The sequence below is a fragment of the Oncorhynchus mykiss genome, chromosome 25 (assembly GCF_057628025.1).
Source record: "Oncorhynchus mykiss isolate SJ-2025 chromosome 25, ASM5762802v1, whole genome shotgun sequence".
Classification (NCBI taxonomy): Eukaryota; Metazoa; Chordata; class Actinopteri; order Salmoniformes; family Salmonidae; genus Oncorhynchus; species Oncorhynchus mykiss.
Window position 1 is genome coordinate 52,027,904 of NC_143046.1, and position 27,465 is coordinate 52,055,368.

Here is a 27,465-nt window from a genome sequence, read left to right on the forward strand (position 1 = left end):
TTACACACACACACACAGCGCTCACTTACACACAGCGCTCGCTTACACACACACAGCGCTCGCTTACACACACACAGCGCTCGCTTACACACACACAGCGCTAGCTTACACACACACACACACACACACACACACACAGAGAGCTCGCTTACACACACACAGAGCGCTCGCTTACACACACACAGAGCGCTCGCTTACCCACAAACAGAGCTCGCTTACACACACAGCGCTCGCTTACACACACACAGCGCTAGCTTACACACACACACACACAGCGAGCTCGCTTACACACACACACACAGCGCTCGCTTACAAACACACAGCGCTCGCTTACAAACACACAGCGCTCGCTTACAAACACACACACACAGCGCTCGCTTACACACACACACAGCGGGCTCGCTTACACACACACACACACACACACACAGCGCTCGCTTACACACACACACACACACACACAGCGAGCTCGCTTACACACACACAGAGCACTCGCTTACACACACACAGAGCGCTCGTTTACACACACACACAGAGCGCTCGCTTACCCACAGAGCGCTCGCTCACACACACACACACAGCGCTCGCTTACACACACACACACACACACACAGCGCTCGCTCACACACACACACACCCACACACAGCGCTGGCTCACACACACAGCGCACACACACACACACAGCGCTCGCTTACACACACACACAGCGCTCGCTTACACACACAGCGCTCGCTTACACACACACACACAGCGCTCGCTTACACACACACACAGCGCTCGCTTACACACACACACAGCGCTCGCTTACACACACACACACAGCGCTCGCTTACACACACACACACACAGAGAGCTCGCTTACACACACAGAGCGCTCGCTTACACACACACACACAGAGTGCTCGCTTACACACACACACACACACAGCGCTCGCTTACCCACACAACGCTCGCTTACACACACAGCGCTCGCTTACACACACACACACAGCTCTCGCTTACACACACGCACAGTGCTCGCTTACACACACGCACAGTGCTCGCTTACACACACGCACAGCGCTCGCTTACACACACAGCGCTCGCTTACACACACACACAGAGCGCTCGCTTACACACACACACACAGAGCGCTCGCTTACACACACACAGCGCTCGCTTACACACACACACACAGCGCTCGCTTACACACACACACACAGCGCTCGCTTACACACACAGCGCTCGCTTACACACACAGCGCTCGCTTACACACACACACACAGCGCTCGCTTACACACACACACACACACACACACACAGCGCTCGCTTACACACGCACACACACAGCGCTCGCTTACACACACACAGCGCTCGCTTACACACACACACAGAGAGCTCGCTTACACACACACACAGCGCTCGCTTACACACACACACCGAGTGAGCGCTCGCTTACACACACAGAGCGCTCGCTTACACACACAGCGCTCGCTTACACACACACACACAGTGCTCACACACACAGCACTCGCTTACACACACACACACAGCGCTAGCTTACACACACACACAGCGCTCGCTTACACACACACACACACACAGCACTCGCTTACACACACACACACACACACAGCGAGCTCGCTTACACACACACAGCGCTCGCTTACAAACACACAGCGCTCGCTTACAAACACACAGCGCTCGCTTACACACACACACACACACACACAGCGCTCGCTTACACACACACACACACAGCGCTCACTTACACACACACAGCGCTCGCTTACACACACACAGCGCTAGCTTACACACACACACACACACACACAGAGAGCTCGCTTACACACACACAGAGCGCTCGCTTACACACACACAGAGCGCTCGCTTACCCACAAACAGAGCTCGCTTACACACACAGCGCTCGCTTACACACACACAGCGCTAGCTTACACACACACACACACACACAGCGAGCTCGCTTACACACACACACACACACAGCGCTCGCTTACAAACACACAGCGCTCGCTTACAAACACACAGCGCTCGCTTACAAACACACACACACAGCGCTCGCTTACACACACACACACAGCGAGCTCGCTTACACACACACACACAGCGCTCGCTTACACACACACACACACACAGCGAGCTCGCTTACACACACACAGAGCGCTCGCTTACACACACACAGAGCGCTCGTTTACACACACACACACAGAGCGCTCGCTTACCCACAGAGCGCTCGCTCACACACACACAGCGCTCGCTTACACACACACACACACACAGCGCTCGCTCACACACACACACAGTGCTGGCTCACACACACACAGCGCACACACACACACAGCGCTCGCTTACACACACACAGCGCTCGCTTACACACACAGCGCTCGCTTACACACACACACACACACACAGCGCTCGCTTACACACACACACACAGCGCTCGCTTACACACACACACACACACAGCGAGCTCGCTTACACAGACACAGCGCTCGCTTACACAGACACAGCGCTCGCTTACACAGACACAGCGCTCGCTTACACAGACACAGCGCTCGCTTACACAGACACAGCGCTCGCTTACACAGACACAGCGCTCGCTTACAGACACAGCGCCCGCTTACACAGATACAGAGCTCGCTAACACACACACACAGACAGACACAGCTCGCTTACACACACAGACAGACACAGCGCTCGCATACACACACACACAGACAGCGCTCGCTTACACACACACACAGACAGCGCTCGCTTACACACACACAGGCACAGCGCTCGCTTACACACACAGCGCTCGCTTACACACACACAGCGCTCGCTTACACACACAGCGCTCACACACACACAGCGCTCTCACACGCACACACACACAGCGCTCGCTTACACACACACACACACACACACAGCGCTCGCTTACACACACACAGCGCTCGCTTACACACACACACACAGCGCTCGCTTACACACACACACACAGCGCTCACTTACACACACAGCGCTCGCTTACACACATACACACACAGCGCTCGCTTACACACACACACACAGCGCTCGCTTACACACACACACACACACACACAGCGCTCGCTTACACACACAGCGCTCGCTTACACACACAGTGCTCACACACACACAGTGCTCACACACACACACAGCGCTCGCTTACACACACACACAGAGCGCTCGCTTACACACACACACACACAGCGCTCGCTTACACACACACACACACAGCGCTCGCTTACACACACACACACAGCGCTCGCTTACACACACAGCGCTCGCTCACACACACACAGCGCTCGCTCACACACACACACACACACACAGCGCTCGCTTACACACACACACACACACACAGCGCTCGCTTACACACACACACACACAGCGCTCGCTTACACACACAGCGCTCGCTTACACACACAGCGCTCGCTTACACACACAGTGCTCACACACACATAGCGCTCGCTTACACACATAGCGCTCGCTTACACACACACACACACACACACACATAGCGCTCGCTTACACACATAGCGCTCGCTTACACACACACACACACACACACAGAGCGCTTGCTTACACACACACAGAGCTCGCTTACAGACACAGCGCTCGCTTACACACACACACAGCGCTCGCTTACACACACAGCGCTCGCTGACACACACACAGCGCTCGCTTACACAGACAAAGCGCTCGCTTACACAGACACAGCGCTCGCTTACACAGACACAGCGCTCGCTTACACACACAGACACAGCGCTCGCTTACACACACAGCGCTTACACACACACACAGCGCTCGCTTACACACACAGCGCTCGCACACACACACAGCGCTCGCTTACACACACACACAGCGCTCGCTTACACACACACACACAGCGCTCGCTTACACACACACACACAGCGCTCGCTTACACACACACACACAGCGCTCGCTTACACACACAGCGCTCGCTTACACACACACACACAGCGCTCGCTTACACACACACACACACAGCGCTCGCTTACACACAGCGCTCGCTTACACACAGCGCTCGCTTACACACACACAGCGCTCGCTTACACACACACACACACAGCGCTCGCTTACACACACACAGCGCTCGCTTACACACACACACACACACACAGCGCTCGCTTACACACACACACACACACACAGCGCTCGCTTACACACACACACACACACAGCGCTCGCTTACACACACACACAGCGCTCGCTTACACACACACACAGCGCTCGCTTACACACACACACACAGCGCTCGCTTACACACACACACACACACACACACACACACACAGCGCTCGCTTACACACACACACACAGACAAACAGAGCTCGCTTACACACACATTACACACACACACACACAGACACAGCGCTCGCTTACACACACACAGCGCTCGCTTACACACACACACACACACACACACACACACACACACAGAGCGCTCGCTCACGCACACACACACACACACACACAGAGCGCTCGCTCACGCACACACACACACAGAGCGCTCGCTCACACACACACACACAGCGCTCGCTCACGCACACACACACAGCGCTCGCTCACGCACACACACAGCGCTCGCTCAAACACACACACACAGCGCTCGCTCACACACACACACACAGCGCTCGCTCACACACACACACACAGCGCTCGCTCACACACACACAGCGCTCGCTCACACACACACAGCGCTCGCTCACACACACAGCGCTCGCTCACACACACAGCGCTCGCTCACACACACAGCGCTCGCTCACACACACACAGCGCTCACACACACAGCGCTCGCTCACACACACACAGCGCTCACGCACACACAGCGCTCGCTCACACACACACAGCGCTCACGCACACACAGCGCTCGCTCAAACACACACACACAGCGCTCGCTCACACACACAGCGCTCGCTCACACACACACACAGCGCTCGCTCACACACACACACAGCGCTCGCTCACACACACAGACACACCGCTCGCTTACACACACACACACACACACACAGCGCTCGATTACACACACAGCGCTCGCTTACACACACACACAGCGCTCGCTTACACACACACACACACAGCGCTCGCTTACACACACACACACACACAGCGCTCGCTTACACACACACACACACACAGCGCTCGCTTACACACACACACACACACAGCGCTCGCTTACACACACACACACACACAGCGCTCGCTTACACACACACACACACACACACAGCGCTCGCTTACACACACACACAGCGCTCGCTTACACACACACACACACAGCGCTCGCTTACACACACACAGCACTCGCTTACACACACACACACACACACACAGACAGCGCTCGCTCGCTCACACACACACACACACAGCGCTCGCTCACACACACAGACACACCGCTCGCTTACACACACACACACACACAGCGCTCGATTACACACACAGCGCTCGCTTACACACACACACAGCGCTCGCTTACACACACACACACACAGCGCTCGCTTACACACACACACACACAGCGCTCGCTTACACACACACACACACACAGCGCTCGCTTACACACACACACACACAGCGCTCGCTTACACACAGCGCTCGCTTCCACACACACACACACAGCGCTCGCTTACACACACACACACACAGCGCTCGCTTACACACACACACACACAGCGCTCGCTTACACACACACACACACACACACAGCGCTCGCTTACACACACACAGCGCTCGCTTACACACACACACACAGCGCTCGCTTACACACACACACAGCGCTCGCTTACACACACACACAGCGCTCGCTTACACACACACACACACACACAGCGCTCGCTTACACACACACACACAGACAAACAGCGCTCGCTTACACACACACACACACACACACAGCGCTCGCTTACACACACACACACACAGAGCTCGCTTACACACACACAGCGCTCGCTTACACACACACACACACACACACACACACACACACAGAGCGCTCGCTCACGCACACACACACACACACAGAGCGCTCGCTCACGCACACACACACACAGAGCGCTCGCTCACACACACACACACAGCGCTCGCTCACGCACACACACACAGCGCTCGCTCACGCACACACACAGCGCTCGCTCAAACACACACACACAGCGCTCGCTCACACACACACACACAGCGCTCGCTCACACACACACAGCGCTCGCTCACACACACACAGCGCTCGCTCACACACACAGCGCTCGCTCACACACACACACACACAGCGCTCGCTCACACACACACACACACAGCGCTCGCTCACACACACAGCGCTCGCTCACACACACACAGCGCTCACACACACAGCGCTCGCTCACACACACACAGCGCTCACGCACACACAGCGCTCGCTCAAACACACACACACAGCGCTCGCTCACACACACACACACACACAGCGCTCGCTCACACACACACACAGCGCTCGCTCACACACACAGACACACCGCTCGCTTACACACACACACACACACACACACACACACAGCGCTCGATTACACACACAGCGCTCGCTTACACACACACACAGCGCTCGCTTACACACACACACACACAGCGCTCGCTTACACACACACACACACAGCGCTCGCTTACACACACACACACAGCGCTCGCTTACACACACACACACACACAGCGCTCGCTTACACACACACACACACAGCACTCGCTTACACACACACACACACACAGACAGCGCTCGCTCGCTCACACACACACACACACAGCGCTCGCTCACACACACAGACACACCGCTCGCTTACACACACACACACACACAGCGCTCGATTACACACACAGCGCTCGCTTACACACACACACAGCGCTCGCTTACACACACACACACAGCGCTCGCTTACACACACACACACACAGCGCTCTCTTACACACACACACACACACAGCGCTCGCTTACACACACACACACACAGCGCTCGCTTACACACACACACACACAGCGCTCGCTTACACACACACACACACAGCGCTCGCTTACACACACACACACAGCGCTCGCTTACACACACACACACACACACACACAGCGCTCGCTTACACACACACACAGCGCTCGCTTACACACACACACAGCGCTCGCTTACACACACACACACAGCGCTCGCTTACACACACAGCGCTCGCTTACACACACACACAGCGCTCGCTTACACACACACACAGCGCTCGCTTACACACACACACACAGCGCTCGCTTACACACACACACAGCGCTCGCTTACACACACACACACACAGCGCTCGCTTACACACACACACACACAGCGCTCGCTTACACACACACACACACAGCGCTCGCTTACACACACACACACACAGCGCTCGCTTACACACACACACAGCGCTCGCTTACACACACACAGCGCTCGCTTACACACACACAGCGCTCGCTTACAGACAGAGCGCTCGCTTACACAGACACAGCGCTCGCTTACAGACACAGCGCTCGCTTACACAGACAGCGCTCGCTTACACAGACACAGCGCTCACTTACACAGACACAGCGCTCGCTTACACAGACACAGCGCTCGCTTACACACACAGACACAGCGCTCGCTTACACACACACACAGCGCTAGCTTACACACCCACAGCGCTCGCTTACACACACACACAGCGCTCGCTTACACACACACAGCGCTCGCTTACACACACACAGCGCTCGCTTACACACACACAGCGCTCGCTTACACACACACACTGCGCTCGCTTACACACACACACTGCGCTCGCTTACACACACACACTGCGCTCGCTTACACACACACACTTCGCTCGCTTACACACACACACTGCGCTCGCTTACACACACACACTGCGCTCGCTTACACACACACACTGCGCTCGCTTACACACACACACTGCGCTCGCTTACACACACACACTGCGCTCGCTTACACACACACACACACACACACAGCGCTCGCTTACACACACACAGCGCTCGCTTACACACACACACACACACACACAGACACAGCGCTCGCTTACACACACAGCGCTCGCTTACACACACACACACACAGCGCTCGCTTACACACACACACACAGCGCTCGCTTACACACACACACACACACACACACAGCGCTCGCTTACACACACACACAGCGCTCGCTTACACACACACACAGCGCTCGCTTACACACACACACACAGCGCTCGCTTACACACACACACAGCGCTCGCTTACACACACACACAGCGCTCGCTTACACACACACACAGCGCTCGCTTACACACACACACACAGCGCTCGCTTACACACACACACAGCGCTCGCTTACACACACACACACACAGCGCTCGCTTACACACACACACACACAGCGCTCGCTTACACACACACACACACAGCGCTCGCTTACACACACACACACACAGCGCTCGCTTACACACACACACAGCGCTCGCTTACACACACACAGCGCTCGCTTACAGACAGAGCGCTCGCTTACACAGACACAGCGCTCGCTTACAGACACAGCGCTCGCTTACACAGACAGCGCTCGCTTACACAGACACAGCGCTCGCTTACACAGACACAGCGCTCGCTTACACAGACACAGCGCTCGCTTACACACACAGACACAGCGCTCGCTTACACACACACACAGCGCTAGCTTACACACCCACAGCGCTCGCTTACACACACACACAGCGCTCGCTTACACACACACACACAGCGCTCGCTTACACACACACAGCACTCGCTTACACACACAGCGCTCGCTTACACACACACACACACACACAGCGCTCGCTTACACACAGCACTCGCTTACACACACAGCGCTCGCTTACACACACACACAGCGCTCGCTTACACACACACAGCGCTCGCTTACACAGACACAGCGCTCGCTTACAGACACACAGCGCTCGCTTACACACACACACAGCGCTCGCTTACACACACACACAGCGCTCGCTTACACACACACACACACACACAGCGCTCGCTTACACACACACAGACAGCGCTCGCTTACACACACACACACAGACCGACACAGCGCTCGCTTACACACACACAAACAGCGCTCGCTTACACACACACACTGCGCTCGCTTACACACACACACTGCGCTCGCTTACACACACACACTGCGCTCGCTTACACACACACACTGCGCTCGCTTACACACACACACTGCGCTCGCTTACACACACACACAGCGCTCGCTTACATACACACACAGCGCTCGCTTACACACACACAGCGCTCGCTTACACACACACAGCGCTCGCTTACACACACACACTGCGCTCGCTTACACACACACACTTCGCTCGCTTACACACACACACTGCGCTCGCTTACACACACACACTGCGCTCGCTTACACACACACACTGCGCTCGCTTACACACACACACTGCGCTCGCTTACACACACACACTGCGCTCGCTTACACACACACACACACACACACAGCGCTCGCTTACACACACACAGCGCTCGCTTACACACACACACACACACACACAGACACAGCGCTCGCTTACACACACAGCGCTCGCTTACACACACAGCGCTCGCTTACACACACAGCGCTCGCATACACAGACACAGCACTCGCTTACACACACAGACACAGCGCTCGCTCACACACACAGCGCTCGCTTACACTCAGACACAGCGCTCGCTCACACACACACACACACACCACACACACAGCGCTCACACACACACACACACACAGCGCTCGCTCACACACACACAGCGCTCGCTCACACACACAGCGCTCACTGACACACACACACACACACACACACAGCGCTCGCACACACACACACACAGCGCTCGCTTACACACACACACACAGACCCAGCGCTCGCTTACACACACACAGACACAGCGCTCGCTTACACACACACCGCTCGCTTACACACACACACACAGAGCGCTCGCTCACACACACACACACACACAGCGCTCGCACACACACACACACACAGCGCTCGCTTACACACACACACAGACCCAGCGCTCGCTTACACACACACAGACACAGCGCTCGCTTACACACACACAGCGCTCGCTTACACACACACACACACACACAGCGCTCGCTCACACACACACACAGAGCGCTCGCTCACACACACACAGCGCTCGCTCACACACACACAGCGCTCGCTCACACACACACACAGCGCTCGCTCACACACACACACAGCACTCGCTCACACACACACACAGCGCTCGCTCACACACACACACAGCGCTCGCTTACACACACACACAGCGCTCGCTCACACACACAGAGCGCTCGCTTACACACACACACACAGCGCTCGCTTACACACACAGCGCTCGCTTACACACACACACACACACACAGCGCTCGCTTACACACACACAGCGCTCGCTTACACACACACACACAGCGCTCGCTTACACACACACACACAGCGCTCGCTTACACACACACACACAGCGCTCGCTTACACACACACACACAGACACAGCGCTCGCTTACACACACACACACACAGACACAGCGCTCGCTTACACACACAGCGCTCGCTTAGACACAAACACACAGCGCTCGCTTACACACACAGCGCTCGCTTACACACACAGCGCTCGCTTACACACACAGCGCTCGCATACACAGACACAGCACTCGCTTACACACACAGACACAGCGCTCGCTCACACACACAGCGCTCGCTTACACTCACAGACACAGCGCTCGCTCACACACACAGCGCTCGCTCACACACACACACACCACACACACAGCGCTCACACACACACAGCGCTCGCTCACACACAGCGCTCGCTCACACACACACACACAGCGCTCACTCACACACACACACACAGCGCTCGCTTACACACACACACACAGACACAGCGCTCGCTTACACACACACAGCGCTCGCTTACACACACACAGCGCTCGCTTACACACACACACACACACACACACACACACAGCGCTCGCACACACACAGCGCTCGCTTACACACACACACAGACCCAGCGCTCGCTTACACACACACAGACACAGCGCTCGCTTACACACACACAGCGCTCGCTTACACACACACACCGCTCGCTTACACACACACACACACACACACACACACAGAGCGCTCGCTCACACACACACACAGAGCGCTCGCTCGCTCACACACACAGCGCTCGCTCACACACAGCGCTCGCACACACACAGCGCTCGCTCACACACACACACAGCGCTCGCTCACACACACACACAGCGCTCGCTCACACACACACACAGCGCTCGCACACACACACACAGCGCTCGCTTACACACACACAGACACAGCGCTCGCTTACACACACACACACAGACACAGCGCTCGCTTACACACACAGACACAGCGCTCGCTTACACACACAGCGCTCGCTTACACACAGCGCTCGCTTACACACACACAGCGCTCGCTTACACACACACACACAGCGCTCGCTTACACACACACAGAGCGCTCGCTTACACACACACAGAGCGCTCGCTTACACACACAGCGCTCGCTTACACACACACACACACAGCGCTCACTTACACACAGCGCTCGCTTACACACACACACACACACACAGCGCTCGCTTACACACACACACAGAGCGCTCGCTCACACACACACAGAGCGCTCGCTCACACACAGCGCTCGCTCACACACACACACACACACACACACACACAGCGCTCGCTCACACACAGCGCTCGCTCACACACACACACACAGCGCTCGCTCACACACACAGCGCTCGCTCACACACACACACAGACAGCGCTCGCTCACACACACACACAAAGACAGCGCTCGCTCACACACAGACAGACACAGCGCTCGCTTACACACACACAGCTCTCGCTTACACACACACAGCGCTCGCTTACACAGACACACACACAGCGCTCGCTTACACACACACACAGCGCTCGCTTACACACACACACACAGCGCTCGCTTACACACACACACACAGCGCTCGCTTACACACACACACACACACAGCGCTCGCTTACACACACACACACACACAGCGCTCGCTTACACACACACAGCGCTCGCTTACACACACACAGCGCTCGCTTACACACACACAGCGCTCGCTTACACACACACACACACAGCGCTCGCTTACACACACACACAGCGCTCGCTTACACACACACACAGCGCTCGCTTACACACACACACAGCGCTCGCTTACACACACACACACACACACAGCGCTCGCTTACACACACACACAGCGCTCGCTTACACACACAGCGCTCGCTTACACACAGCGCTCGCTTACACACACACACACACAGCGCTCGCTTACACACACACACACACACAGCGCTCGCTTACACACACACACACACAGCGCTCGCTTACACACACACACACAGCGCTCGCTTACACACACACACACACAGCGCTCGCTTACACACACACACACACACAGCGCTCGCTTACACACACACACACACAGCGCTCGCTTACACACACACACACACAGCGCTCGCTTACACACACACACACACAGCGCTCGCTTACACACACACACACACAGCGCTCGCTTACACACACACACACACAGCGCTCGCTTACACACACACACACACAGCGCTCGCTTACACACACACACACAGCGCTCGCTTACACACACACACACACAGCGCTCGCTTACACACACACACACACAGCGCTCGCTTACACACACACACACACAGCGCTCGCTTACACACACACACACACAGCGCTCGCTTACACACACACACAGCGCTCGCTTACACACACACACAGCGCTCGCTTACACACACACACACACACACAGCGCTCGCTTACACACACACACACACACACAGCGCTCGCTTACACACACACACACACACACACAGCGCTCGCTTACACACACACACACACACACAGCGCTCGCTTACACACACACACACACAGCGCTCGCTTACACACACACACACACACAGCGCTCGCTTACACACACACACACACACAGCGCTCGCTTACACACACACAGCGCTCGCTTACACACACACACACACAGCGCTCGCTTACACACACAGCGCTCGCTTACACACACAGCGCTCGCTTACACACACAGCGCTCGCTTACACACACAGCGCTCGCTTACACACACAGCGCTCGCTTACACACACAGCGCTCGCTTACACACACAGCGCTCGCTTACACACACAGCGCTCGCTTACACACACAGCGCTCGCTTACACACACAGCGCTCGCTTACACACACAGCGCTCGCTTACACACACACACACACACAGCGCTCGCTTACACACACAGCGCTCGCTTACACACACAGCGCTCGCTTACACACACACACACACAGCGCTCGCTTACACACACACACACAGCGCTCGCTTACACACACACACAGCGCTCGCTTACACACACACACAGCGCTCGCTTACACACACACACACACACACAGCGCTCGCTTACACACACACACAGCGCTCGCTTACACACACACAGCGCTCGCTTACACACACACACACAGCGCTCGCTTACACACACACACACAGCGCTCGCTTACACACACACACACACAGCGCTCGCTTACACACACACACACACAGCGCTCGCTTACACACACACACACTTCACTGCAAACAAAGTGAGAGAATAATGAAAGGATATTAAATCACCAGAGGGAGCATGAACTTAACTCAACTCTCTGGTGTAATCTAGAAAGTTGGTGAATGTCAGAGGAGTACTTGTAAGAATAAATAAAACCATTTGCTTATTTGTTCTGGTACAGGCCCAGAGTAGTGTTTCTGCTTCTGCTACAGGTCTGTTTCTTTTGCCCAAATGAAAATGGTGCTGTACCGCTGTAAATACCCCACTGTATGCCATACTTGGAAGAATGGTGTTCAGTAGGCACGAAGTGTACGAAAACTGTCCAAACTGGGGGGAGGTACTACCTAAAATTGTCCAATTACATTGAACATCCATACGAGGCCGTTTGTTAGGTAAAGCCAAGGTTGTGTTCGTTAAGAGCTTGTTTTCGTTTTCCAGTGTAAAGCGTTTAGCTACGGTGTTCCATAATGAATACAACCTTGGCTTTACCTAACAAACGGCCTCACATGGATACTTAATGTAATTTACATACACTGTTAGTATTTGGTAGCATTGCTTTTAAATTGGTGGTCTGCTTGAAACATGTAGGTTTACGAGACGCTGCCGCTCTATCCTGCCCGATACAGAGAAAAACCAGTCTAGATGTATTTTTAACTGTGTCCTCGTCCAGCCACGACTCTGTAAATCATAGGATATTACAGTTTTTCAGGTCCATTGATAGGATAGTCTCAAACGGAGTTTGTCTAGTTTGTTCCCCAGGGATTGTACATTTGCCAACAGAACAGAGGGCAAAGGCGGTTTACTCACTCGCCGCCATAGTTTCATCAGGGTTCCCCACGTCGCCAGCTATATCGTCGTCTTTTCCACCTCCGAGTGTTGGGGATTAGGGCCTGGTACCCGGGTGAGCAGTATGTCAAGATTAGTGATTACAACTTACGAAAAAAAAGTCACCATCAGCGCAACAACAAAAAAAAGACACAAAAATGGTCACCATCAGCCCTGGCCTACTATAGAAACCCAAAAAGAATGTATAGTAGTATCCCCTATGGCAAATGGCCTTTCTAGGCTGAATCTTAACTTAAGAAACCTCAATGCATGGATGTCAATGGCAGATTTGGGAGGGTTCAGGACTTTATTGCCAATCTCCTCCTTCCACAAATAGCCATTACCACCTGGAAAGCAGTGGAGCTGTAATGGGAGATTAATATAGTGCCTGATTAAAATGTGAAATGCAAAGAATGTCAAAACAATTGTATTATCTCCTGGAATTAGTTTAGACCAAGACATCAACTCTATGCATATCTCAAGTTAGTCTTGGGCCCTCTATCAATATATAATAGCAATAACATATACCATTCAGCAGACGCTTTAGACTTAATCACGCATGCATACATTTTATGTTTGGGTGGTCCAGGGGATCGAAGCCACTATCGTGGTGTTGCACGCACCACGCTCTACAGTACCAACTAGGCTATAGAGGACCACTATGAGCCATCCAGCCCCTAGAGAGCAACAGCCCAGGCCTCACCAGGGAGCAGAGCTTCTCCACGGCCTCGAGGATGAGCTCCTGGTGGCCAATCTTATGGACGCCCAGACGCTCCAGGTCCTGGGAGGAGAGCTGCAGCAGTTCCAAACCAGTCACCTGCCACTCTGTGAAGGGGTACTGCTGGAGAGGGACGTCCAGACCTGGAGGGAGACCACACATGGATAATTGTATCATTTTTCAACCTTTTATTAAAACGCAAGTGACACATGTGCAGTTACATTAGTGTACATTTGAGTTTTTTGCCCTAGAACTAACACACTTGATTCAACTAATCAACAAATGTTTGGTTGGTCCGGATCAAATCAAATCTGAACAAGTCTGTTTCACGAGCTTGGATATCAAAGTAGAGCACATTACAGCTTAGTAGAGTACAGCACAGCTCAGTAGAGTACAGCACAGAACAGTAGAGTACAGCACAGAACAGTAGAGTACAGCACAGAACAGTAGAGTACAGCACAGAACAGTAGAGTACAGCACAGCTCAGTAGAGTACAGCACAGCTCAGTAGAGTACAGCACAGCTCAGTAGAGTACAGCACAGCTCAGTAGAGTACAGCACAGCTCAGTAGAGTACAGCACAGCTCAGTAGAGTACAGCACAGAACAGTAGAGTACAGCACAGAACAGTAGAGTACAGCACAGCTCAGTAGAGTACAGCACAGCTCAGTAGAGTACAGCACAGCTCAGTAGAGTACAGCACAGCTCAGTAGAGTACAGCACAGAACAGTAGAGTACAGCACAGAACAGTAGAGTACAGCACAGCTCAGTAGAGTACAGCACAGCTCAGTAGAGTACAGCACAGAACAGTAGAGTACAGCACAGCTCAGTAGAGTACAGCACAGCTCAGTAGAGTACAGCACAGCTCAGTAGAGTACAGCACAGAACAGTAGAGTACAGCACAGCTCAGTAGAGTACAGCACAGCTCAGTAGAGTACAGCACAGCTCAGTAGAGTACAGCACAGCTCAGTAGAGTACAGCACAGCTCAGTAGAGTACAGCACAGCTCAGTAGAGTACAGCACAGCTCAGTAGAGTACAGCTCAGTAGAGTACAGCACAGAACAGTAGAGTACAGCACAGCTCAGTAGAGTACAGCACAGCTCAGTAGAGTACAGCACAGAACAGTAGAGTACAGCACAGCTCAGTAGAGTACAGCACAGCTCAGTAGAGTACAGCACAGCTCAGTAGAGTACAGCACAGCTCAGTAGAGTACAGCACAGCTCAGTAGAGTACAGCACAGCTCAGTAGAGTACAGCACAGCTCAGTAGAGTACAGCACAGCTCAGTAGAGTACAGCTCAGTAGAGTACAGCACAGCTCAGTAGAGTACACAACTGTGATGTGTTTTACTCTGTTTTCTAATGTAGGCCTACTGTACTTTGCTGACCAAACTTATGAAACGGACATCTATGATTGGTTTCTTAAAAAAGGCAAATAATGTATCAAAAACGAAAAATAAGTGTTTGATATTAGTTACCAGGGGTCTTTACGTCAACATTATTGTTTTGATCCATTTCTAATACACTTTAAGACTTTCTGGTAGATGTTTTCTAAGACCCCTTTTTCCATCTGTTCGATCAGAAATCAAATGGTTAAAAAATGAATTATATATATATATATATATATATATATATATATATATATATATATATATATATATATATATATGCCTTAATTTCTAAAAAAGATAGACTCTTTGCTTTCACTTGACATGGTCTCATGAACTTTAAAATGTTGGTGCCCGTAGGTCCGTTTACATGGAAATGCCCTAAACTAGTAATCACATTTTTAAATGAGCCAGCAGACCCTCCAATAAAGTGTTACCCATCTCTGTCCATATCACAACAGCATTATCGGGGTCATTATCTGTATCCTCATCATCACCGTCAGGGCCAGCCCTTGTCATAAGCAGCCGCTAGGGGCCCTGACATCCAGGGGGCCCCCATTGATTTTATTAGTCATTCTCACTCAGATATCATATTAACATGGCACATTGCATGACAAAATGTGTACAATTGCAGGAAATTAGCTGTAAAACTGCACATTTTTCTCACCGCCCCATGAAAAAAAATGAGTAGAATTGCATGAAATTGATTTTAAAATTGCCATATCTTCTTCCTGCCCCATGACAACTTTTTTTTAGAATGTCAGCAAACTTGCTTTAAAACTGCAAAAATGTTCTGCGCCCCATGGCAAAATGTGTACAATTGCCAGAAACTCTACAAATTCAATTTCTCTCTCTGCCGTCAAGAGGGGGGCCATTTAAAATGTTTTGCCGGCGAGGTGGGGGGCCTCCAAACAACATTTTGCTTAGGGCCACCAAAAGGCTAGGGCCGGAACTGATCGCCATTATCGTCATGGCCATCAGCATTGTCATTAATTTCATCACAGAGGAGAGGATGCCTCATGATTTACTTAGTCAAGTATTGCGGTAGTAACCCAATTATAATAATTACCTGTTCCACGCATGGTAAAACAGGAACTGTTCACGCGGCTAATTGGTGTGCTAATGCTAATCAAATGAAAAGGCTGTGGGGTTACTTAAAGGTTGGCGGACAGCCATTCAAAACAGCCTGGGACTCCATCATAATGACTGGTCGTACATCAGGTTGTTTACGTAGTATCAGCACTCGCTTGCTTCGGTCTAATTAGCTAAGTGGACGGCTGCAAGCTCTGGGGGCAGCCAGCTATCCTAATGCTACATTATAATAAGCATTAGCACAGCGTTCTCAGGTGCCATAATGGTAAGTCGACAGCGGGTAAGTTAAGTCAAAAGGACACTGTACAAATGTCCAATCTGAACCCAAATTAGAAAAAGATAGGGTGGCATCAATTTACCATGCAGACAAAGAGGTTAAGCCAAAGGCCAAACATTTGATATACACTGCTCAAAAAAATAAAGGGAACACTTAAACCACACAATGTCACTCCAAGTCAATCACACTTCTGTGAAATCAAACTGTCCACTTAGGAAGCAACACTGATTGACAAATTTCACATGCTGTTGTGGAAATGGAATAGACAACAGGTGGAAATTATAGGCAATTAGCAAGACACCCCCAACAAAGGAGTGGTTCTGCAGGTGGCAACCACAGACCACTTCTCTATGCTTCCTGGCTGATGTTTTGGTCACTTTTGCATGCTGGTGGTGCTTTCACTCTAGTGGTAGCATGAGACGGAGTCTACAACCCACACAAGTGGCTCAGGTAGTGCAGCTCATCAATGCGAGCTGTGGAAAGAAGGTTTACTGTGGCGCTACCAGGAGACAGGCCAGTACATCAGGAGACGTGGAGGAGGCCGTAGGAGGGCAACAACCCAGCAGCAGGACCGCTACCTCCGCCTTTGTGCAAGGAGGAGCACTGCCAGAGCCCTGAAAAATGCCCTCCAGCAGGCAACAAATGTGCATGTGTCTGCTCAAACGGTCAGAAACAGACTCCATGAGGGCCCTACGTCCACAGGTGTTGGTTGTGCTTACAGCCCAACACCGTGCAGGATGTTTGGCATTTGCCAGAGAACACCAAGATTGGCAAATTCGCCACTGGCGCCCTGTGCTCTTCACAGATGAAAGCAGATTCACACTGAGCACGTGACAGACGTGACAGAGTCTGGAGACACCGTGGAGAACATTCTGCTGCCTGCAACATCCTCCAGCATAACCGGTTTGGCGGTGGGTCAGTCATGGTGTGGGGTGGCATTTCTTTGGGGGGCCGCACAGCCCTCCATGTGCTCGCCAGAGGTAGCCGGACTGCCATTAGGTACCGAGATGAGATCCTCAGACCCCTTGTGGGACCATATGCTGGTGCGGTTGGCCCTGGGTTCCTCCTAATGCAAGACAATGCTACAGTGCCTTGCGAAAGTATTCGGTCCCCTTGAACTTTGCGACCTTTTGCCACATTTCAGGCTTCAAACATAAAGATATAAAACTGTATTTTTTGTGAAGAATCAACAACAAGTGGGACACAATCATGGAGTGGAACGACATTTATTGGATATTTCAAACTTTTTTAACAAATCAAAAACTGAAAAATTGGGCGTGCAAAATTATTCAGCCCCCTTAAGTTAATACTTTGTAGCGCCACATTTTGCTGCGATTACAGCTGTAAGTCGCTTGGGGTATGTCTCTATCAGTTTTGCACATCGAGAGACTGACATTTTTTCCCATTCCTCCTTGCAAAACAGCTTGAGCTCAGTGAGGTTGGATGGAGAGCATTTGTGAACAGCAGTTTTCAGTTCTTTCCACAGATTGGATTCAGGTCTGGACTTTGACTTTGAGTGTGACTCCAAATCCAGACCTCCATGGGTTGATAAATTTGATTTCCATTGATAATTTGTGTGATTTTGTTGTCAGCACATTCAACTATGTAAATAAAAAATTATTTAACAAGAATACTTCATTCAGATCTAGGATGTTATTTTCGTGTTCCCTTTATTTTTTTGAGCAGTGTACAAACCACACAACATACACTGGAGGAGGAGTTGCTTTCAAATGTCAAAGACTAATCTGGAGTGTTTAAGATCTCTCTCTGTTTCCTGGTACAACAAAAAGCATATCACCACATGTTCTACACCAGGGGGTCTGGAACAGGTAGATCGCGAGCTACCAGTAGCCCGCCAATCAATTCTGAAAGTACGTACATATTGTATGTGTTCCATCGCAAACTGTCATTAAACATCAAGCTTCCCAGCTACTATCCATTCAAAGCCACATTGACAATATCCCACCCCTGGTAAGCGACAACACTATTGGATTAAAAAGACAAACGTTACACAATATCTGCAAACAAATGTCCAGTTTTATTGCCCGTTTGTCAAATGCACGCACGTCTATTACTCTGTATGTAGCCATTTCGCGATACGAATGATAACCGCGCTTGTGGGTAGACAAAGACTTTCCCAAAAAAACTGGATTAAAATGTTAACAGTAAAGTACGTTTACCTGAAAAATCTCTATCACGATTATTTGCATCAATTAGGTGGCGATTGTTCTGCTAATTCTGCCATGACATGTGCAAGCAAATTAGCCTACAAGCAAATGAAAGAAACTTTGAAGCTGTGTAGCTTTACAGGATTGAACTGTAGTAACAAATGGTGGTAGTTTCTAATCATGTCAGAAACAGTTGAGTAACTGGTCCGGTTTCTACTCGCTGCAAATGACAGCTCAGTATTTGGTGTAATTTAGACTCGTTTGGATGCTTTAATAAAACCGCACACTCCAATAGTTACACATAATCAATAACTGATACATGTAGGACGTGAAATATTGTAGGCCTATTCGCGCTTTGGTCAACGTGTCCTCCTTGTCGACAAAAGTACAAAACCTACGATCACTTTATGAAATGGCCATTCAACTTCACTTCCTCATTCCACCTACACCTCCCCTTCCAAGCGGATTTGTGGATGTTTTACTTACGACTACCTGCGTGCAAACCGAATTAAACGCACCTGGCAAACACAAAAGGCGCCGTTAATAGCCTACCTTTGAGCCAGTCGCTTACTCTCTCCTTGCTCCACGACGTTATAGGCTCCATGCTTGGAGTCCTGGGAACGTTGATTCAGTTATTCCCAATCGAATTCTTCAACGGACTCTACAAGAGATCAGAGGAAGGAACAATTCATCTCGATGATGATGATGATGATGATGATGATGGGCACTCCCATTTCCAGGTAAATCCCCAGGGAACCAATAGCATGAAGCTTGTCTGCCCGTGATTCAGATGCGCATATTTTCTTCACACTCAGTTTGGAGCGGTGGGAGTGGTCGAATTAAATAATATTGGTCGAACCAAAAATATTCCTTCAAATTTTAGACTATAATTTGATGAAGGATTAAACGAAAGCACTGGAACGAGTAGTGAAGGCTGGTCTTTATTTTTGTCGACTTAATCCTTATCCCTTAATCTTTCCCAAAACAGTGCGTTGCTTTTGGGAATTGGCTTTGTTTGTCAAGAGTGGAGTGAGGAGTTTTCTTCCTATTTTAGCCTTGGTGCTAGAGCCAAGTGTATTGCAGCAACTCTACTGTAACTATACTACTAGCTATTAGGCCTGCTCTGTAATATAGTTTACCATTGTATGTGAGTTGTTTTGTTTAATTATTTATGTACTAACATAGGCTATTTAAGCAATACGGCACGAGGCAGTGTGGTATATGGTGCCTGGACACAGTACTTAGCCGTGGTATATTGGCCATATACCACAAACCCCCGAGGGTCCTTATTGCTATTATAAACTGGTTTCCAACGTAATTCGAGCAGTACAAATAAATGTTTTGTCATACCCGTGGTATAGGGTCAGCCAATCAGCATTCAGGGCTCGAACCACCCAGTTATGGTCATACATAAAGTAACTGACATGCTTCTGTTAGGAACATGCACATGATCAACACATCAAAAAAGATATCTATCATATCCAATAATGATAAGTGCGTCTCCTAAATAAATAAAACGTCAAATGTAATGAATCATTTCTGTAGAAAATAACTTACTGGTATTGTAGACTTTATTATTGGTGCCTGTCAGGTCATATTTGGAATAGTAAGGAAACAGTTGTGAAATGTGTTGGGGAACCATTACAAAACAAGTACAGTAGTACTGAATGAACCTCAGAAATCAAAGCTGGATTAAAGGCCAAGGCATCAAAGACTTCCCTCTGATATTTGGCACCCCCTGGTGTTTCTTTCAAGTGAGGCATGACGATAGAGGGAGAGAGGACCAAGAGAGAGCCTGCCCCTTTCAAGCTCAATGCCATAACGGCCCTTTGGCATATACAGTAAATGTCAAGGTGTTCTTATATTTTTATTGCATCAAAAAGATTGGATTAGCATCACACCAATATGTTTACGTTAGGTTTTCATCAATCCATTCATGCTATTTGCCCTCATTGTCTTCCGACAGGTGGCGTCACACCTAGGCGACTATCGTCCCTCAACCGAAAGTGCAGAGAGATTTGTTGCACTATTTGATATAAGACATTGATTTGCCTAATAAAATGTCCTTTCATGTCTGCATAGAGGCTACTCAAAGGACAGACTATAGTGATTGCTTCTGCTTGATTTAAGATTGTAACAGAGCACAGACCAGGTCGCCGTAGCCTGTAATGGATTTGGTATTTTATTAGGATCCCCATTAGCTGTTGCAAAAGCAACAGCTACTCTTCCTGGGGTCCACACAAAACATGAAACATAATACAGAATGACGTAATACAGAACATCAATAGACAAGAACAGCTCAAGGGCAGAACTACATACATTTTTTTTAAAGTCACACGTAGCCTACATATCAATGCATACACACAAACTAATAGGGGAGAGACGTTGTGGGGAGAGACGTCGTGTGTTGCTTAATTTGTTTTTTGAAACCAGATTTGCTGTTTATTTGAGCAATATGAGGTGGAAGGAAGTTCCATGCAATAAGGATACTTATAATACTTTCTTGAATTTGTTTCTAGATTTGGGGACTGAAAAGACCCCTGGTAGCATGTCTGGTGGGATAAGTGTGTGTGTGTCAGGGTCATGTAAACAATTTGGGATTTTCAACACATTCATGTTTCTTATAAGAATAAGTGTTGCAGTCAGTCTCTCCACAACTGTTTGCCAAGAGAGACTGGCATGCATAGTATTTATATCAGCCCTCTGATTACAATTAAGAGCAAAACGTGCCGCTCTGTTCTGGGCCAGTTTAGGGCTGGGCGATATAGCCAAAATATTATATCACAGTATTTTTTTAAATTGGACGGTATGACGTTATTTGACGATATTTTTAGTTTTTGAATAATACAAGTTCTACATTTGCGTTATGAGTAGTGAGTGATCCTAGGGTGGCAACACATACATTCTAAGTGATGTCTTTCATTTGTGTTTAGTGAGTCCTTCCATATCAGAGTCAGTAGATGACCAGGGATGTTCTCTTGACAAGTGTGTGAATTGGACCATTTTCCTGTCCTGCTAAGCATTTAAAATGTAATGAGTACTTTTAGGTGTCAGGGAAAATGTGTGGAGTAAAAAGTACAGTATTTTCTTTTAGGAATGTAGTCAAGTAAAAGTTGTCAAAAATAAAAAATAGTAAAGTACAGATACCACAAAAATTACTTAAGTAGTACCTTAGATAAAAAATACTTGAAGTGCTTTCACCACTGCTCAACTGAGATCATTTCCACACTGCCACGTAGGGCTGCATGATATGGGCAAATCATCTAGGACTTATTTTTAACCAAATGTTGCAATTTTGATTTGACTTGCGAAATAGAGCAAAACTGTTGGAATCATGGAAATAGAATGACTATTCTAATTCTATAGTTAGAATATAATAGTGGGCACTATGAATACAGTGTTGTTTGAGATGACAACTAATTCAAAATGGCAGGGAGGTGTTATTGTGACAGGGTAGGAACTAAAGTGTTGATAAGTGTTTCCTAGGGTACCCTAAAAGCTTTTTCTCTTAGCTTCTTCATGTAGCTAACATATTCTTGCTTTGCATATTCCTCTTTGATTTAGAAGGTACTGTTGCACAAACAACATGCTGATTTAGGTCTACACCATCCCTGGTATTATCAGGCTGTATTAGCTAGCTATGTTTGCTCTTACCCAGTACATTTATTAGCTAGCTAGCTATTAGCATTAGCAGCTAACAATTAGCGTCTCACAGGATTTAGGGCAACTTGCAAAGGAAAGACAAACTAGCTGGTTGCTGATGTAAGAAACACAAACTAATAGTGTCATTATAGAACGCTAGTGGATTTATATTTCGAAGCAAAGTGAAAACAGCATTGTTGTCATCAACATTGTTGCATGGACACTATGGTGCCAACAGAGATAGTCGCTATGCAGTATTATTATTTTTTTTATGTATTACTTCTTACACTGTTACCCCAGGAAATCTTAAGTCTTATTACATACAGCCGGGAAGAACTATTGGATATAAGAGCAACGTCAACTTACCAACATTATGACCAAGAATACAACTTTACCGAAGCGGGTCCTCTGTTTGGACCACCACCCAGGACAATGGATCGGATCCCAGTAGGCAACCCAAAAAACGGCACTGCAGACACCACAGCCAATGTGAGTAAAACATCTAAATGTGTTAACTCTTGCCAGGCTGCCGGCCTGAATGGCATCCTTAGCCGCTTCCTCAGAGCATGCGCAGACCAGCTGACTGGTGTGTTTACAGACATATTCAATCAATCCCTATCCCAGACTGCTGTTCCCACATGCTTCAAGACGGCGCCATTGTTCCTGTGCCCGAGAAAGCTAAGGTAACTGAGCTAAACGACTATTGCCTCGTAGCACTCACTTCCGTCATCCTGAAGTGCTTTGAAAGACTAGTCAAGGATCATATCACCTCCACCATACCCGACACCCTATACCCACTCCAATTTGCTTACCACCCCAATAGGTCCACAGACAACGCAATCACACTGCCCTAACCCATCTGGGCAAGAGGAATACCTATGTAAAAATGCTGTTCATCGATTACAGCTCAGCATTTAACACCATAGTACCCTCAACTCGTCATTAAGCTCGAGACCCTGGGTCTCGACCCCGCCCTGTGAAACTGGGTCCTGGACTTTCTGACGGGTCACCCCCAGGTGGTGCGGGTAGGTAACAACATCTCCACCCCGCTGATCCTCAACATTGGGGCCCCACAAGGATGCGTTCTCAGCCCTCTCCTGTACTCCCTGTTCACCCATGACTGCGTGGCCATGCACGCCTCCAACTCAGTCATCAAGTTTGCAGACGACACTACAGTGGTAGGCTTGATTACCAACAATGACGAGACGGCCTACAGGGAGGAGATGAGGGCCCTCGGAGTGTGGTGTCAGGAAAATAACTTCACACTCAACGTCAACAAAACAAAGGAGATGATCGTGAACTTCAGGAAACAGCAGAGGGAGCACCCCCCTATCCACATTAACAGGACAGTAGTGGAGAAGGTGGAAAGTTAAGTTCCTCGGTGTACACAATAAAATTTGATTTGATGTGCTGCATTGACCATGCAGACTGAATGCAGGTGTCTCGTGGTTGAGGAACATCAAATGCGCTCCTTGAGTGACGGGGCATGGCTAGGTCTGTGTGAAATGTGGCACGGAGAGAATGACCGGAGAGAGATGACTCAAGTAGCGAATTAAACTATACAAATTGACATTACACATGGCGTATCACATTTAACAAACCAAAAATAAAGGTTCCATTTAAAAATTGTAAAATTAGGTATTTCCTTGCAGCACTGGACCATACGACTGAACAATAATCAAGATTAGACTAAACTAGAGCCTGCAGAACTTGCTTTTTGGAGTGTGGTGTCAAAAAAGCAAAGCATCTCTTTTTTCCGGCTAGATCTCTCCCCATCTTTACAACCATTGAATCGATATGTTTTGACCATGACAGTTGACAATCTAAGGCAACACCAATTAATTTTAGTCTCCTCAACTTGTTCAACAGCCACACCATTCATTACCAGTTTCAGATGAGGTCTACCACTTAAGGAATGATTTGTACAAAATACAATGCTCTTAGTTTTAGAGACATTCAGGACCAGTTCATTACTGGCCATCCATTCCAAAACAGACTGCAACTCCTTGTTAAGGGTTTCAGTGACTACATTAGCTGTGGTTGCTGATGCGTATATGGTTGAATCATCAGCATACATGGACAGACATGCTTTGTTTAATGCCAGTGGCAGGTCATTGGTAAAAATAGAAGAGAGTAGAGACCTAGAGAGCTGCCCTGCGGTACACCACACTTTACATACTTGACATTAGAGAAGCTTCCATTAAAGAAAACCCTCTGAGTTCTATTAGATGGATAGCTGAAAAACCAATAATATCAAAGGCTGCACTGAAATCTAACACTACAGCTCTCATAATCTTCTTATTATCCATTTCTTTCAACCAATCATCAGTCATTTATGTCAGTACAGTACATATTGAGTGCCCTTCTCTATAAGCATTCTGAAAGTCTGTTGTTAATTTGTTTGCAGAGAAATAGCATTGTATTTGGTCCAACGCAATTTTTTCCAACAGTTTGCTAAGAGCTGGCAGCAAGCTTATAGGTCTGCTGTTAGAACCAGTGTGGTGGTTAATTTCTTTACTATCAAATGAGGAGAGACAAACTTATCACACAAGTCAGAGTAATACTTAAACAAAATCTTTAATCACTTATTAATAAGGGAGCAGGTCAATCAATACAACTTGCATATAAAGTGAATCGATTAAGTGCTCTACGATAATGATGGCTGGTTGACGAATCACGCTCAGATGATTGGTGAGAGCCCTGAGACAAAAGTACAAAGGTATTTTATAGCCAAGATACACCCCTTTCAACCTACATGACGAACAAGGTTAAGATTTCTGTGAAAGATACTGTCTGCTGTGAATTATAGGTATCTGCTGTGTCAACAGTTTTCATTGTGTAGAGACTAGTGTCTGCCCCCCCCAACTCCATACTGGAGCCATGTCTCCCTGGTACCGTATACAACAGAAACATTAACTCATGCTCTGGAATGCGATATCCCCAAAGACTTCGTAAATCTCCTGGCAGTGTTATCTCCTATAGGCCCATCCTCAGTAGAACACACACACAATAGTTATAAGAATCCTATATTCTGTTGCATAAAACAACCATTTGATGATCTTGCAATTTTCCACCATACCAGTAAAGGCCACTTTACCACTCTTGGGTAGCGGATTTACTTTGGCTTCCCTCCAGGCCTGAGGACAAAGGACAAAACTTTCCTCTAGGCTCAGACTAAAAATATGACAGATAGGGGTGGCTAAAGAGTCCGCTACCATCCTCAGTAGCTTTCCATCTAAGTTGTCAATGCCAGGAGGTTTGTCATTATTGATCGATAACAATACTTTTTCCACCTCTCCCACACTAACTTTACAAAATTAAAACTTGCAATGCTTTTCTTTGATTATGTTTTTTTATGCATGAATACAATTGCTCACTGTTCGTTGTTGGCATTTCCTGCCTACGTTTGCCCACTTTGCCAATGAAATAATAATTAGAATAATTGGCAACATCAAATGGTAAGTAAGCCAGTCAGATGTGCAGCCAGACTTATTAGCCACACCTTTTGCCCCATCCAACCATATAGTTTTTCAATTCCTCATCAATCCATGGAGCCTTAACAGTTCTAACAGTACGTTTCTTAACAGGTGCATGTTTATCAATAATTGGAAGAAGCCATTTTATAAATTCACTAAGCGTCTGGATGCTCCTCATTAATCGCATCAGACCAACAAATATT

The 27,465-nt window shown here is 49.3% G+C and overlaps 2 protein-coding genes across 4 annotated transcripts in view; one reads left to right on the top strand and one right to left on the bottom strand.

Moving 5' to 3' along the window:
- Positions 1-20,858, bottom strand: part of LOC110504176 (connector enhancer of kinase suppressor of ras 1) — a 144,211-nt gene extending 123,353 nt beyond the window's left edge. For 2 of the 3 annotated variants that reach the window (XM_036962458.2, XM_036962457.2), the window contains exons 1-2: positions 20,697-20,848; positions 15,211-15,368 (exon numbers count right to left, since the gene is read on the bottom strand). In XM_036962458.2, the coding sequence (XP_036818353.2) occupies positions 15,211-15,368; positions 20,697-20,748 (210 nt within the window). In that variant the 5' untranslated portion in view covers positions 20,749-20,848. Of the gene's footprint in view, positions 1-15,210; positions 15,369-20,696 lie in introns of all 3 variants that reach the window. The other variant, XM_036962456.2, reaches the window with a different exon arrangement.
- Positions 20,707-27,465, top strand: part of rps6ka1 (ribosomal protein S6 kinase a, polypeptide 1) — a 142,521-nt gene continuing 135,762 nt past the window's right edge. Inside the window, exon 1 of the mRNA XM_090220482.1 lies at positions 20,707-20,884. Within this exon, the coding sequence (XP_090076608.1) occupies positions 20,747-20,884 (138 nt within the window). The 5' untranslated portion in view covers positions 20,707-20,746. The remainder of the gene's footprint in view (positions 20,885-27,465) is intronic.